General features: G+C 44.2%; 2 protein-coding genes and 1 pseudogene across 2 annotated transcripts; 2 read left to right on the forward strand and 1 right to left on the reverse strand.

Annotated features, from left to right (window-relative positions):
* Nucleotides 1–899: 899 nt before the first annotated feature.
* On the forward strand, nucleotides 900–1,855 carry LOC123634597 (annotated as a pseudogene).
* A 784-nt stretch (nucleotides 1,856–2,639) lies between these two features.
* Nucleotides 2,640–6,487, reverse strand: MRPL9 (mitochondrial ribosomal protein L9). The gene is made up of 7 exons (XM_045546982.1): nucleotides 6,254–6,487; nucleotides 5,923–6,079; nucleotides 5,310–5,434; nucleotides 5,042–5,092; nucleotides 3,905–4,006; nucleotides 3,295–3,378; nucleotides 2,640–3,181 (listed from the first exon to the last, which is right to left on the reverse strand). The coding sequence occupies exons 1-7, from the start codon at nucleotides 6,404–6,406 to the stop codon at nucleotides 3,047–3,049; spliced, it is 807 nt and encodes a 268-aa protein (XP_045402938.1). The 5' UTR covers nucleotides 6,407–6,487; the 3' UTR covers nucleotides 2,640–3,046.
* OAZ3 (ornithine decarboxylase antizyme 3) lies at nucleotides 5,335–13,643 on the forward strand. The gene is given in 8 exon segments (XM_045546983.1): nucleotides 5,335–6,587; nucleotides 9,864–9,956; nucleotides 10,609–10,724; nucleotides 11,007–11,067; nucleotides 11,069–11,143; nucleotides 11,910–12,085; nucleotides 12,576–12,661; nucleotides 13,384–13,643. Coding segments are annotated over 7 exon segments (690 nt in total). The 5' UTR covers nucleotides 5,335–6,587; nucleotides 9,864–9,923; the 3' UTR covers nucleotides 13,527–13,643.
* The last annotated feature ends 1,210 nt before the right edge of the window (nucleotides 13,644–14,853 follow it).

Genomic DNA, 14,853 nt, shown 5'->3' on the forward strand with positions numbered 1-14,853 from the left:
AGGGGCTCTGGTCTGTCCCAGACCGTCCTCTTTTAAGTCTTTTTAGGAAGAGACCCATCAGACTCCTGAAAGAACCATTCTAGAACTTGTGAAGCAAATGGATCTTACTGAGAAGTGCAAGGGGTGGACTGCAGTGGTGACTGGTGTGCTGCCCAGATTTCCCCCTTCAGGACTGAAGCACACATTCCCCAAGCTGCTGAGATTGCTGACAATTGATGTCTCACCTGAGCCCCTTTCAGGCCTTGCCTTTGACTAAAGTCAGCTACCTACCCAAGATCATGCCCCTTTCCTAGTTAAGGCGGGTATGTAAGTCCAGCCCACTTTCCCTAGCAGAGCCATTCTAGTTTGAGCTTCCTGTGGGATTGGCTGAGTCCTTTGTTGAAACTGCGTCAGCTCAACTTCTCCCTCCACCCAATCCTGCTTCTTTCAGGCCCCCATGGGTGTTGAGAACTTCCCCCACACAAATTTCTAACTCAGAGGAGTGTTTTTGCTAAGAACTCAACAAGTATTTAAACATTTTTTGAGATTCACTGTGTGAAACATCATGCTTGTTGCTCAATTTCAGAGAAGTTCATGATGGTGATGGTAATACTGAAAGATGCTATGTTAAATGAGCCTTCCATTTCAAGGACAGTGGGAATGGGGATCACTGAAATGGTAAATTTCAGTTTCAGGTGTAGGCTTGGGGTTGGTGCTAAGGCTGCAGGTTCAACCCAGGCCTTAAAGGTACATCCCGGAGGGCAGAACCCTATGCCCCAGTTTGGGGATTAATTCTAGGCATCCCTAATTTCCTAGGGATTACCTGGGACAGAAGGTGTATGCATTTACATCAGTCTAGATTAGAGCTTCCTAAATCTGCAAGTTAATGGAAGCTCAAGCATTTTAGGACTTAACTTCTTAAATCTAAGACTGAGCGAGCCAGTCAAAAGCAGCCAACCATCTTTCAAAACAAGAGGGTTCTGATGGGAGAAACTGGAAAGGAGAAGCTCCCGTGGTACTCTAACAGCATCAGTCTGGGCTTCAAGACACCCCCCAAGAGGCCACTGAGGGCACCTACAGTGACAAGAAATGCCTGTTCACTGGTAACATCAGATGACTTCCTAAGTGAAGCAAAGTAGGAATGTGTTGAGGGAGAAGTTAAGCTGACATAGACATCTCCATTGGGGGGCAGATCCTGTCTGGTGAAGCAACCAAGATGAAGATGCAGAGACCAGTCATCCACCAGGACTATCTCTACTACATCTGCAAGTACAATTGCTTTGAGAAGAGCCACAAAAACATGTCCATGCACCTGTCCCCCTGCTTCAGGGACGTCTGGATCAGTGACATCATGGTGGATGAATGCCAGCCTGAGCAAGGCAGTGTACGTCAATGTGCTCAAGGTCACCAAGGCTGCCAGGACCAAGAAGCATTTTCAGAAGTTCTGAGACTGGATTCCTGCTCACTCCCCCAAATGAAATAACATTATTTTCCCATTTATAAAAAAAAAAAAAAAAAGAAAGAAAGAAATGGCAAATTTCAAATAGGGCCAGTGCCAGATCCCAGTTACGGAGTTTTGGCAAGTGTGGTGTTGACTATAGTTCAGGACAACTACTGATAATGACCAATTTCTCATCAGCTGGGATAAGCTGAAAGTGAATGAAAGTTCTTAACTGGCTCAGAGTGGCAGGATGATAGAAACCAATCTGTGAGCTTCTGGTAAGGATAGCAAAGGAGTCAACTGTCCCATCTTCTTTCCCTTCCTGAATTGCACGACCTCACATTGTATTTGAGTGACTCTGGCACAATCTACTTGTAAATGGATGTTCTTTTTTCTTTCTTTCTTTTTTTTTTTGAGACAGAGTCTCACTTTGTTGCCCGGGCTAGAGTGAGTGACGTGGCGTCAGCCTAGCTCACAGCAACCTCAAACTCCTGGGCTTAAGCGATCCTCCTGCCTCAGCCTCCCGAGTAGCTGGGACTACAGGCATGCACCACCATGCCCAGCTAATTTTTTCTATACATATTTTTAGTTGGCCAGATAATTTCTATTTTTTAGTAGAGACGGGGGTCTCACTCTTGCTCAGGCTGGTCTTGAACTCCTGACCTCGAGCGATCCACCTGCCTCGGCCTCCCAGAGTGCTAGGATTATAGGCGTGAGCCACCATGCCTGGCCTGGATGTTCTTTTTTCTACTAATGGACTTCTGAACTTTTATACAGAACTATCTACTTACCTTATCTCTCATCAAAACATCTATTCCAGGATTACCTAATGACTAGCTCCGTATCTTAACTTTTGTCTGGAAATTGGGGTATCTTTTTCAGAATTTCAGGAGCTGTTTCAGGAAACAGAAGTTCCCTTTTTAAGCTTCTTTCATCCCAGCTTCATTTTCTCTAACAATTACCCTTAAACCTTATTCATATTTCCCTTAGAGAATTAGAATCCATTGTGCTTACTCACATTGATGACTTTATCAATGTATCTAATGACAGTAAATTTTAAAACCAAAGACAACTCGGCTTGCTCAGAGCAATCTCAGGGGGGTAGCCTGCTAACGTATTCTCTTCTCCCCTCCTTTTAAGCAGCAAACTTCAGTTGCTCGAGAGGATATCCCACTTGGATGTCTCATCCCCAGTCTACTTAAACCCAGTAAACATCACCTAAAAAGAACGCAATCTTTTTATTTCTGCTTCAGATACAAATATTCAGTTAGGATGATGAGAATAAACCAAGTACTAAAGACAATGGGTATCTCTTCTGTTTGTTCCTATGAACTCCAATGGCGGAAGTGGCTAAACAGGATCTGCACTGTTTCAGGCCACTAATGTCCAGCTTATCAAATCCACAGACTGGTACTTCTTGAGCAGGACTGCCCCAATAAGGCTGGATGTGATGAAAATTAAAGATGAAGATGGCAAAAATGGAGAATTCCACGTGCATATGCAGTTCAGTCTGATGTCCCACGTGTTCTCTAGAATTCCATATTTGGTGAGAGCTGGTCAGGGTGCTGGCCCGTTTTTGTTCCACTGCTCCTGATTCTGCTTTGTTGCCTTGGAGGGAGAGTAGGCTTAGCTTGTCTCAGAGCTGGTGGGGGGCATGCCCTTGGCAGCTTGCTTGGCTAACCACCTCTTGTATCTTTTGGTCTTGGGCCTCTCAAAGTTCACCACAGACATAGGTACTCTCACAGTGTCAAGCCCATTTACCTGCACACAAGACAACAGGGATCCTCAGATCAGTCAGGCAGAAAAGAGCTAATACTACCCAATCCCAGCTTTTCACCCAGTCAAGAAAAGGAGAAAGTATGTGAAATACTCACGGTCACCTCACACCAGTATTCGCCCCACCGTGTGATAGGCCCTTCTGGTAACTTTAATGTATGGGGGGCAACCACAACACCGAGCTGCAAAAAATCACAGCCAAAATGAACTCTGTTTTCATGACTACCACTGTAGGTAACCTCATAAAGAAAGTTCTAGAATTTCCTGTATATGGATGAATAAAACTGGAAAATCTACTCTGGCTGATCCCATGGGAGGGCACAGACCTTCACAGATGATAGTAGAGAAACTCAATCCTAATTTCTCAGAAAGGGAAGTAGATTCACAAAGAGAAACAGGGCTTGAGACCAAAATCACTTCCGCTACAAAAGTAACAATTCTCAGCAAGTCACAAATCCCCAAGCTTTCCCTAGCTAGACAGGAAATAAATGGAAACCATCATCTTTTTCTATCAGATTTTAAATTCTATGTGACCATCACTAGTCCTTAGCCATTTCCCTCCCATACCCCTGAAAACCAACACAGAACACTTTCCTTAACTACCAGCTGTATGATCACATCCTTTCCGAAGGAAGGGATCAATCTTGGGTCTACTTCCCAGAGGGAGCTTCCAATCCCAGGGATATGGTGGCCTTTGGGAACACTCACATTCTTGAAGAAGTGGCGGGCAACTATTTCAGGGTTCAGCTCCCATTTGACATTGTTCTTCATTCCCACCTCGAGGTGACAGCTTCTCAGAAATTTCACTGTCTGAAAGGAATTTTAAGTAGGGACTGGGTGAGAGTTGGAATGAAAGGAGAGGAAACATGTTAGCATGTCACAAGGTCTGAGAGTTCAGGAAAAGGGCATAATTTCTGCCTCACAGCCAAGACAGGTAAGAAGATCAATGGGAAAAATAGAATATTTTTATTGTCTCAAGGCTAATGTCAAAAGATATTTCAGCAATATGTTGTAGGGAGATGTCACTTATACCTTGCTGTTTCCTAAGCAAGGAGAAACGGTATGTCAAAGTTAGGATCATCAATGGGGGTCTCTAGTATATCTCAGAATGGAATGACTTTCAATAGACTGTTTTAGCCCAGTACTTCTGGCCCTTCAATCCCACCCATAACCCACTAACGGTTCCTCCCTGTGTACAGAATGAAGTATAAATTCATTAGCTGAGAATTCAAGATGTGTTGCAAATCCTGCCCCCAACCCCTTTCCAGCCATGTTTCCTAATATTATATTAATAGTACATAATCCTCTGCTTTAGCTAGACTGGTGCACTTTCTATGTTAAAACATGCTTTAAATTACTACTTACATCTTTTCTCCCTTAAGAACGCTTTTCCCATCCTCCTGGCCTAACCAAAACCTATTTCCATAAAGCCTAATTTAATTCCATGTGGAAAAAAGCCCTGCCCAACCACCCCAAAACCCATTATGCCATGGCACTCTTATAATTTACTGTCTTGAGCTTACTGATCACTTTCTCATGTATATATGTTCTCTCCAACTTGCCCATAAACACTCTTGAAGGCACAGCCCTCATCTCAAACTTTTCTATGGGTCCCCTGATGTGCAGATTGGGGCCTCCCTCAATATACTAGAGTACTTCATGCAACACATCAGAATCTCCCAAGAAGTCTCCATACCAGTTATATAGGGCAGCCACAACACTTGCCCTTTCTCCCATCCTTGTGTCTGCAATCAGAAAACTTCAAGGAAATCAGGGAGACACTCAGGAAGAGGTCAGTAACTCCTATAAATAACCAAAAATTAAAGACTCCATGTTTCTACTCACCGCCTCACCTGACTTGGTCTGGATCCTCTCTAATTTTCCTTCTTGTCTCAGCTAGAATAGAAAGTTAAAGATGAAAATAAGTAGAGGAAAAATGAGCTCATGTTAAGGAGTATCAAACTCTTACTATACTGGGCATAGACTGGGGTTCTGGATTCCTCTTCTCCTAGTTCCTACTTTATTTTCAAATTAAGTATCAAAGGGAAAAAAGTTGCTAAAGAAAATCGTAAGGTTTTATTCCTCCAAGTCTCTGTCCTTCCTTTAAGCTCACCAATTTCTCCTCTTCAAAAAGCTTCTTGTTTTCAGGGGATGCATATACAGCCAGTCCCTGAGGAAGGAGCCAATTACGACCCACAGATTTCTTCACTGAGACCAGGTCACCCCGGACTCCAACTTCTACCAACGAGAACAGAGACCTTGGATTAGAACACTTCTGTGAATCCCTAAAGAAAAGATGACCAAAGACAGAAGCACCTCTTATTTTCTCACAGTACTTGATCTTCCTAAAATAAATGTTAATTTATATTCTCCAGAAACAACACGTAGGAGACTGTTAATCAGTCTCCTTAAGACTTGATGAGAAATTTAGTTTCCCTATGTGGAATGATGAGTTGTCCTGTCAGATTTCAGTATCTGTGGCACAAACTGTCAGGCCTCTCTCCCCACACACTGTTAACGTTGCTGCCTTCATGTTTTAATCGTTCATGCCAGAGACCAATATCACAATCACAGTACTTTTCAAGGCTTTCTCTTTTTACATATGGAACTGATTATTTCCACAAAGTTGAAAAAGCAAGGCAAACAGCTGAGGAGGAAGGGCAGGAAAAAATTTGATGCCGAACACGGCCACCCTGAGAGAGGAAGTAGCTCAGCCGGGGCCGTACCCTCCACAGACTGCGTGAGGATGAGCTCCAGGTTTTCTTTGGGCCGATGTTTCGTGTCCTCCACCAGCTTATAGACGCGGTGTCGCCGGTGCAAACGTGGCTTCCGGCCCTCCCCAGCCAGCGGCACCTTCCACCAGCGCTCCACGATGACCGTGCCCTGGAAGCCGAGAAAGCAAGGGTGAGCAAGTCTCCGCAGAGAACACCCTCTTCCACCGCCTGCACCTCAGAGAAACCCCGCCAGCCCCCAGACCGGGCCACACCAGTCTGGATTCAGCGCGCCCCCAGGAACGGTACTCGGGCGTAACAGCCCCATAAGCCAGACCCCTCTCACCCGGTTTTGAGAGAGGCTGAAGTCGCGCTCCGGGTGGGGGATGCCCACTTCAAGTCGCGGCCGGAGCAGTTCCCGGACTTTTCCTCGCAGCAGCAGCTCAGCGCCGGCCCGCAGGAGAGCTCTGCCCGGGGCTGTGGCCGTGGGCGCCGCCATGTTTCCGAGCACAGACGGAGATCTGAGGAAGGACCCCGGCGTTCGGCGGCAGGAAAGGCCCCCACGGGGGCTGCCCACGGCGTGCCTGAGCCGGCGCGGCTCTGGTCTGGGCTGAGCGGGGGCCGGGTGGGACTGCGGCTTCAGTGAATCGCCGACGTTGTCGGGAGACAGGACCGTTGAGGTAAATGCTCCATGCTCCATGATTCCGCATGTCCCTCACTCCTCTCTCGCTATGTTTTTTTTTTTGGCAGGGGGAGGGACACCCATAATTATTGACTGATAATGGCATGAGTATTAGGTGGATGACGGAAAAGCAGTAGCTTTCTCTTGATTTTATCTTTAAAGTGGGGGCTTTGGGCAGGGCGCAGTGGCTCACGCCTGTAATCCTAGCACTCTGGGAGGCCGAGGCGGGCGGATTGTTTGAGCTCAGGAGTTCGAGACCAGCCTGAGCAAGAGCGAGACCCCGTCTCTACTAAAAATAGAAAGAAATTATAGGGACAGCTAAAAATATATGTAGAAAAATTAGCCAGGCATGGTGGCGCATGCCTGTAGTCCCAGCTACTCGGGAGGCTGAGGCAGTAGGATCATTTAAGCCCTGGACTTTGAGGTTGCTGTGAGCTAGGCTGACGCCACGGCACTCACTCTAGCCAGGGCAACAGAGTGAGACTCTGTCTCAAAAATAAATAAATAAAGTGGGGGCTTCGGTTTAGCTCTGGTTGCTGTCTGAGGCAATTTTTAATTCTGACGTTCTATGATAACTGGATACTGAAGGAAGAATGTTGCTTTCATTTTTCCTTATTTCAAATCTACCTAAAAGTGGTAGAAGGATGGGATCCTTTGGAAAAAACTGACAACTGGAGGCGTCTAACCCTTAATCATTACACTGCGATATTTAAACTAATATTTAAGGAATTTTAAGTCATATGGGATATAGCCACAGAAAAAAGAAACGATGGTAGGGCCTAGAGAGTTCCCCCGTGGAGGGTCTCAGTACTGAAGACCATAAACACGGGAGGAAAGAGGGTCTATTTGGCAGCAGAGATTGTGGAAAGAGGCTCTATGCATCATCATATTTGGCCCTTAAACAGACTGATCAGTCGTCCCTCCTAAATACAGTTATATTACTTGGCTTCCAGGACACCAGTTTTGTTTTCTTCCTACTTCACAGTCTTCACAGTCTCCTTTGCTTATTTCTTGTTTTCTCCTTTGCTTATTTCTTGTTTCTCTCCACTTCTTAGTGTGCCCCCATGACTCAGTCTTTGGACCTTTACTCCTCTCAGTATACACTTACTCTCATGGCTTATACTATTTATATGCCAATACCTTCCAAATTTCTATCTCCATAATAGACTTCTCCCAAACTCCAGACTTGAATATTCAACTGCTTATATATTGTGGATGGAAAAATCCAAACTCTGAAATATTTGAAAGAAGTTTATTCTGAGCCAAATTTGAGGATCATGACCTGGAGCCACGCCCAAGAGGCCTTGAGCAAGTGGACTCGGTGTGGCTGGGTTACAGTTTGGTTGTATACATTTCAGGGAGACAGGGGTTACAGGTAAAGTCATAAATCAATATGTGGGAATCATACATTGGTTTGGCCCGAAAGGTGGGACATCTGGAAGTGGGGGGGATCTTACAGGTTATAGGTGGGTTTGAAGATTCTTTGGCTGACAATTGGCTGAGAGAGTTAGGCTTTATCTAAAAGACCAGAAAGGAAATGCTTAATTTAAGATAAAGGAGTAAGCACTCTGGGAGGTCCAGACAGGAGAATCTTTCAAGTTAAGATAAGGATCTGCTGGGATACTTGAATTAAGATGGGGGCTTTCTACCTTTTAGGTGATGTTAATGCTATACCGGAATCAGATTGGGAAGTAAACCACACTATATTTGGTTAACAGAAACCTGCTTAGTGGGATTTTACCATTTGTGAGCGTGACTCATCTGGCCTCCTCAGGAAGGAATTTTGAGCAAAAGATCAGAGTTCAGTCCTCAATATCATCTTCCCCTTATAACACAAAGGACATCTCAAAGTTAACATGTCCGAAACTAAACTGATATATACCCCATCCCCCAAACTGCCCCACCTGCATCCTTTCCCACCCCAGTTGGTGGAAATTCCATTTTTTCAGTTCCTGGACTCACCTTAACTCCTCTCTTACTCCATCAGAAAATCCTGTGGGTTCTACCTTTAAACTACAGATTTGCCCCCACTTACAATGGTTTGACTTACAATTTTTTGACTTTACAATGGTGTGAAAGCAATACACATTGAGTAGAACATCAAGTTACATGAAATATTCAACACTTTATTATAAAATAAGCTTTGTATTAGATGATTTTGCTCAACTGTAGGCTAACATAAATTTTCTCAGCACATTTAAGGTGGGCTAGGCTAAGCTATGATGCTCAGTAGATGTATTAAATGCATTTTTGACTTAGGATACTTTCAACTTACAATGGGTTTATCAGGACGTAGCCCCACTATAAGTCAAGGAGCATCTGTATTTCCAGAATCCAACCACTTGCCACCACCTCCAATGGCTCTATCCTGGAATAAGACACTATCTTTCTCCTGTATTACTGCAACAGTCTCCAATTAATTCTCTATAATAACTTCTCTGCAGCTTACTTATAACATAGCAGCCAGAATGACCTTTTTAAAATCATAAGTCAGTCTTTGAAATGAATCTCTCAAAAAAAAAAAAAAAAAGAAAAAGAAAAGCATAAGTCAGATCATGTCATTCTTCCACCCAAAGGTTTGCAATGACATCACCCTTTACTCAGAGAAAAAGAAAAATACCATACAGTGGTCTACAAGGCCCTATATAATCTGCCCAGGTTAGTTTTGCCCTATAGTTTACACTGCTTCACCTCCAGTGGCCGCCTTGCTGTTTCATGAAAATGCCAGGCACATTTCCTCCTTGGGGCTTTTGTGCTGGCAGTTGCTTTTGCATGGACAGGCCCTTATCCCCAGATGCTGATCTGGTTAACAACCTCATCTCCTCTAGTCTTTGATTAAATGTCACTTTTTCAGTTAAGCCCACTGGATCACCCTATTTATTACTGCAACCCTGTCCCATCCCCTTCACACTCCTGATCCTCCTTTATTTTTGTCCTGTAGCAGTTATCTTCTAACATACTAAATAATTTACTTATTATTTTCTAGGTTTGTTCTCTCACTTTTAGAAGATAAGTCCCATGGGGCAGGGACCTGTTTTGTTCATTGGTGTATCCCAAGCATCTAGAATAGTGCCTGGCTTATCACAGTAGGCCCTCAATAAATGTTTGTTGAAAGAATGAATAAACAAATATGCAGAGATATCAAACTGGTGGCCCCAGAATGAAATTTTGCTCACAACATTGATTTTTTTTATCATCAGTTTTTATTTTTTGAGTTAGTAGCCAATATCTTTTAAAAATTGGAGCAATTTACCACAAAACTCTGTCTTTTCAGTTTCTGTTGAAAAACCATACGATCTGGCACCACCAAGTCTGCATACCTGCTGCCAACTGGATGGAGCTGAGTTGTGTCGGCTTTAGACAGGGTGTAAGCTTTCCATTTTGCTACTGCCCCCTCCCCCCAGCTAAAAACTCTGAAGGCATTTAGTTTGCAACTGCTACCCTACAAGGCAATAGAGAAAGTTCAACCATCTGTAGCACCCCTGGGTTATTAAGGGTAGGGATGATAATAAAAATATTGATCTGGTAGGAACAGGGAACCAACTAAAGCTCAACACTGAATCAGGGCCTTGGAAGCCTCCTGTAGTGTCAAACACCAACTCTTTAGTTGCTAGATTTTGGAGGAAGTGTCCCCAGAGCCAGAGCAAGTAGGCACAAGTGCTTAAGGCAGGGCTGTTTGGCAGCCAGTACAGAAGTTTTAAAGCACTGTATTTTTTTTTTTCCTTTAGAAACAAACCCTCCTGGCAAGTACTGTATTTTAACCACTCATCCAGCTGTGAAGTGCATACTAGTTGAATATGAGCCTGGGTTAAGGCAGGAGGGGAGCAGCAGAGTCCTGAAGTGACATAAGGGCTGACACCTTGTCCATGTCATAGTGCCCACTGAGTCACAATGACACCAGTTGGCCTAAACCTCTGCTCCCCATCTCTGAACCTCACTTTGCCGCAGGGAGGCACTGAACTTAAAAACTGCCTTGTAACAGGTGTCGCCCCTCTGTCTACTCCCTTTCTTATATCAAGAGGGGAAAAACACGGAACTACCTCTACCCGATCTGGTCACCATACGCCTACTATCTTTACTGTTACAAATACCGGATCACCCTCCGGGAGAAGATGCTGCCTTGTTGCTATAAAAGGTACTTGTTTTCATCTCTATTTGTAGTTGTTGGGGTACACTGTAAGGAAAAAGAAAAGAATTTGAAAGGAATTCCCAAGTGGCAAGAAGTGATAATAGGGTGGATGGCTGGCATGGTACTTTAGTAGAATTTTTTCTTCTGCCTGACCTGGAAACATGGAAACAGGCTGGTCCACAGAAAATACAGATAGCGCCAGAGCCTGGTCCTGTATACCTGGAAGTTATGAATCTCTCCCCACCACAGATTCTGAGATAAACTAATTTGGGTCTCTTTCCCAACCAGCATCTGTTATAAGGAACAGGAGGACTTGACCCTCCGGCCCCGTTACTGCCTCCAGTGCTCCTGAGTCCCCAGCCGGCCTCCAGGTGGGCAGAAGCACCGAGCAGGGTAACAACAACCAGCTTAAAGAACTGTACTCGGTAAGTGGACTGTGACAGGGCAGCCATTTGCTTGCTGAAATGATACCTTGCAGAGAGGGACATTAGCTAGTTGGAAAATGAATCATAGAAAGCTAGAGGCAGATGGGACCTTGGAGCTCATGTGTAAAAGCTACTTGTTTTATACACAAGGATTCTGGCCCAGAGATGGTAAATTCAGGTCATATAGCTGGTAGTGAAAAGCAGGATGGGAAAAGAAGTGGGAACAAAGGTAGAGCAGACAGTGTTAGGATTTCTGGGACATAAAGCTGTTTTGATGCTAGGCTGGGTCTAGAATCCAGGACTCTTGCACATGCCCTTGCATTATACTGCAGTAACGTGCCTGGTTATGACTTATGCATTTTAAGTGAGAAATGGAAGAATTAAGAGAAAACCATTATGATGAAAAAAGTGGAAGAGTATTATTGGCGAGAAACGAAATGGACAGCAGAGCTTTGTTTAAACAATAAGCTCTCCAAACATCTTAAATTTCTAAATGGTTATTGTACTCCTGTGGCGAGGTCAGCAGGCAGGAATACTGCCTCGAGTCCAGATTGTTTGAATCAAGGAGAACTCCATAATAGGGATAGGCTATTAGCTCCTAGGACTAAGGAATATTGTTGCATCTCTAAGACCTTGGCTCCAGTTCTCCCAGGGCCCCCCTACTAACCCCCACTTGCTTCCACAGACACAAATCTGCCTGAAATCTGATTTGAGAACTAGATGAGCACATAGGAGACTATTACTCTCATTTTTACTCCTTTTCCAGGCTGGAAACCTGACGGTGCTGGCTACTGACCCCCTGCTCCACCAAGACCCAATACAGTTAGACTTCCACTTCCGCCTCACCCCCCAGACCTCTGCCCATTGGCACGGCCTTCTCTGTGACCACCGACTCTTCTTGGATATTCCATATCGGGCCTTGGATCAAGGCAACCGGGAAAGGTGACTGAGCCTGGATGGGAGTGTGGGGAGCAAAGAGGTAGGGCATTTCACCCTTGTATTATGTCATAATCAGTTAAGTGGGGCTGATTCAGGAACTGGATACATGCAAACCACTCAACTGGCATACAGACAAGCCTATGAACTGAGCTAGGATTGGGGTTCAAGGAACAAGTCCATGGGAAATTGCTGGACTCAAATACAGAAGTGGGAATCCAGAAATAGTTAAATGATAGGAAGTACTTTTTAGTCGTTCATCTCACTAGAGCAGTTCCTTTGCCCTAGACCCATTCTGTGGTTTATACCTTAGTCCAGTAGTGTGCCATCCCTTGGCTTCAGAGAAAAATCTACCAAAACTAGTTTAGCAACTTTCATTTCCTGGCTTGGGTGCATCCAGGAAGGCAAAAAAGATTTCTTCTGCTCCAAATGGGTGTCTTTCTGGATTGAGTTGGCTGAACATTTCATTAACTGTGTTTTTCTCTCTGGCCCCTAGTTTGACTGCAACACTGGAGTTCGTGGAGGAGAAGACCAACGTCAACTCCGTGTTTGTGAACTTCCAAAATGATCGGAATGACAGAGGTGGGGATTGGCTATCCTCCCTTGTCCTTTGTGTTGAGGCAGCTGGACAGTTCCTTTTCCTTTGTAGGAGACCCTCTTCCCCCTTCTTGCCTCCCATCACAAAAGGAAATTAAGGAAATTTAGTTACAACTAGACTATCAGGAAGCCCCTTGCAGGTGGTATTAGAGGCCAGACTGAAGGAGCACTGGTGAAATTACACAGAATCCATTCAAGGGATGTGGTCAGCAGGACAAAAAGGATCTCAAACGTACTGAGCACCTACAGTGTGAAAGGGCTGGGCAAGGCCAAAACAAGAATATATTTAACCAGATGCCTGGAGCATATGTTATAGAAACTATAACCTCTTCCCTCAAGGAGTTTATATTCTCTGTTCGATATAAAACAAAGGACAGTCAATAACCATTCATAGATGCCCTTTCAGAGTTTACTATCATTGTGTTAAGCACTTCATAAACATCCCATTTAATCTTAAATTCTATGAGGAAGGGTCTATGGATTTCCATTTTACAAATAAGAAAACTGAAGAGTTAACTCATAGAACATTATAAGCTAAGTGTTAAAGCCAGGGTGAAAGTCTAGGTCTGTACGACTCTAAAGCACATCTTTATGCCTGCACTACACTGCTTCCTGAGGGCCACTGTCTAGTGGGAGAAATCAAATCTCTGGGGGAATACATGTATTGTTTCAAGAGAATTCTAATCATTTGTTCTATCCTTTCACAGGTGCCCTGCTGAGGGCCTTCAGCTACATGGGCTTTGAGGTGGTCCGACCAGATCACCCTGCCCTCCCTCCCTGGGACAATGTCATCTTTATGATGTACCCCCTTGAAAGGGACCCTGGCCACCTGCCCAGCGAACCTCCCTGAACATGCTTATTCCAACTCTGAGGGGCTGGAAGGCTTGACATATGGGAACCAGGGGCCCAGGATGTGATTCAAGACACCTTCCTCCATCCTAGGAATAAAGGGTAGTGCAATCATCGAGTGTTCACTCTTTCTTGGGGGGAGAGTAGGGTTGGCTGGAGTGGAACATGAAATTTACAGAGCTGAGTTCACTGCAGTGTAAACATCTCATGATTTTAGATCAGAGGGACTTGAACCAGACATGGAAGGGACCCAAGAATTTGCCTTCCTCTCTGCCCCCAAATCATTTCCCAACTTATTCTAACCATCTACTAAGCACCTGTCAAGGGAAAGGGAGTTCAGAAAGACTAGGCCTTGTTAGATGTTTTCATCCATATATTTCAGTTCAAACTGGAGACAAATGCTAACTCTTTAAATGTGGAGAAAACCAGAGAAGGTGGATTCCTCAGCTTTGGCTCATGGGGAGGATCAACAGAAGATGGCATTCTACACAGCAGAAAAAGTACTGGGTTGCATTAGAATGACAAGGAACTCATCAGAATGAGATGTAAACTGACAAGACTTACAGGGCATATTAAAGAAATAGACTTTTATGTGCAGTAACAAGTTATGGGGAGAAATGAGACATTACTTATTTTTCAGAGTAGGAAGTCCTACGAGTGGTTTCAAGTGACCTCTATCCTCAAGAGTAAAAATCCCCTGAGGAACTAAGGAAACGGGGACTAAATGGCCTCGTGACCCTGTTGTATGGTGGCCCCAATTCCAGGGCCCAATTCCATGCCTCAGTGAGTTCACTGCAGCTGACGTGTGAAATGTCAAAAAAAAAAAAAAAAAAAAAAAGGGAGCCCCTCAAGGATTCCTCCAAGACTACACAAACAGCTCACCAGAGCTGCTCCTTCACTAGGGCTTTCTACTAATTGGTACTGAGATTTTTCTGAGAAAATTAATTTTGAAAATTGTGGTTGTGGGAAAATATAGTTGCCATGTAATATATAGACAGACCTCACTAATCCCTAGACTTTAAAAAATTGTCACATAATGCTGCCTTATACAGGTTTAAGTTATCCAATTCATCTTGCTTGGTTCATTTCATTTGACATTTTTCTACCACCCACATTACTATACATTTATATTTACTTTCAAGTACCTTCAAAGTTCTCACCTAGCCTCCCAATACAGTCAGAAATGGAAAGGTGCTATAAGGAAATAGTCTTAAATGAAGTTTGCAGTAGGGATCTATCCCTGGAATCCAGGTTTCTAGAATCCTAATCCAGGCCTTTTCTTCCAAATAGTTTAGGTGGGGTCTTATTCACACAGCCTAAATTGGTGC

Source organism: Lemur catta, chromosome 3, assembly GCF_020740605.2.
Source record: "Lemur catta isolate mLemCat1 chromosome 3, mLemCat1.pri, whole genome shotgun sequence".
Lineage (NCBI taxonomy): Eukaryota > Metazoa > Chordata > Mammalia > Primates > Lemuridae > Lemur > Lemur catta.

Coding starts and splice junctions, on each gene's coding strand:
- MRPL9 (XM_045546982.1), bottom strand. CDS start 6,406: ATGGCGGCGCCCACGGCCACAGCCCCGGGCAGAGCTCTCCTGCGGGCC. Junction 3,379..3,904: donor CCCGCCACTTCTTCAAGAAT/GTGAGTGTTCCC, acceptor GATTTTTTGCAG/CTCGGTGTTGTGGTTGCCCC. Junction 3,182..3,294: donor AATACTGGTGTGAGGTGACC/GTGAGTATTTCA, acceptor TCTTGTGTGCAG/GTAAATGGGCTTGACACTGT.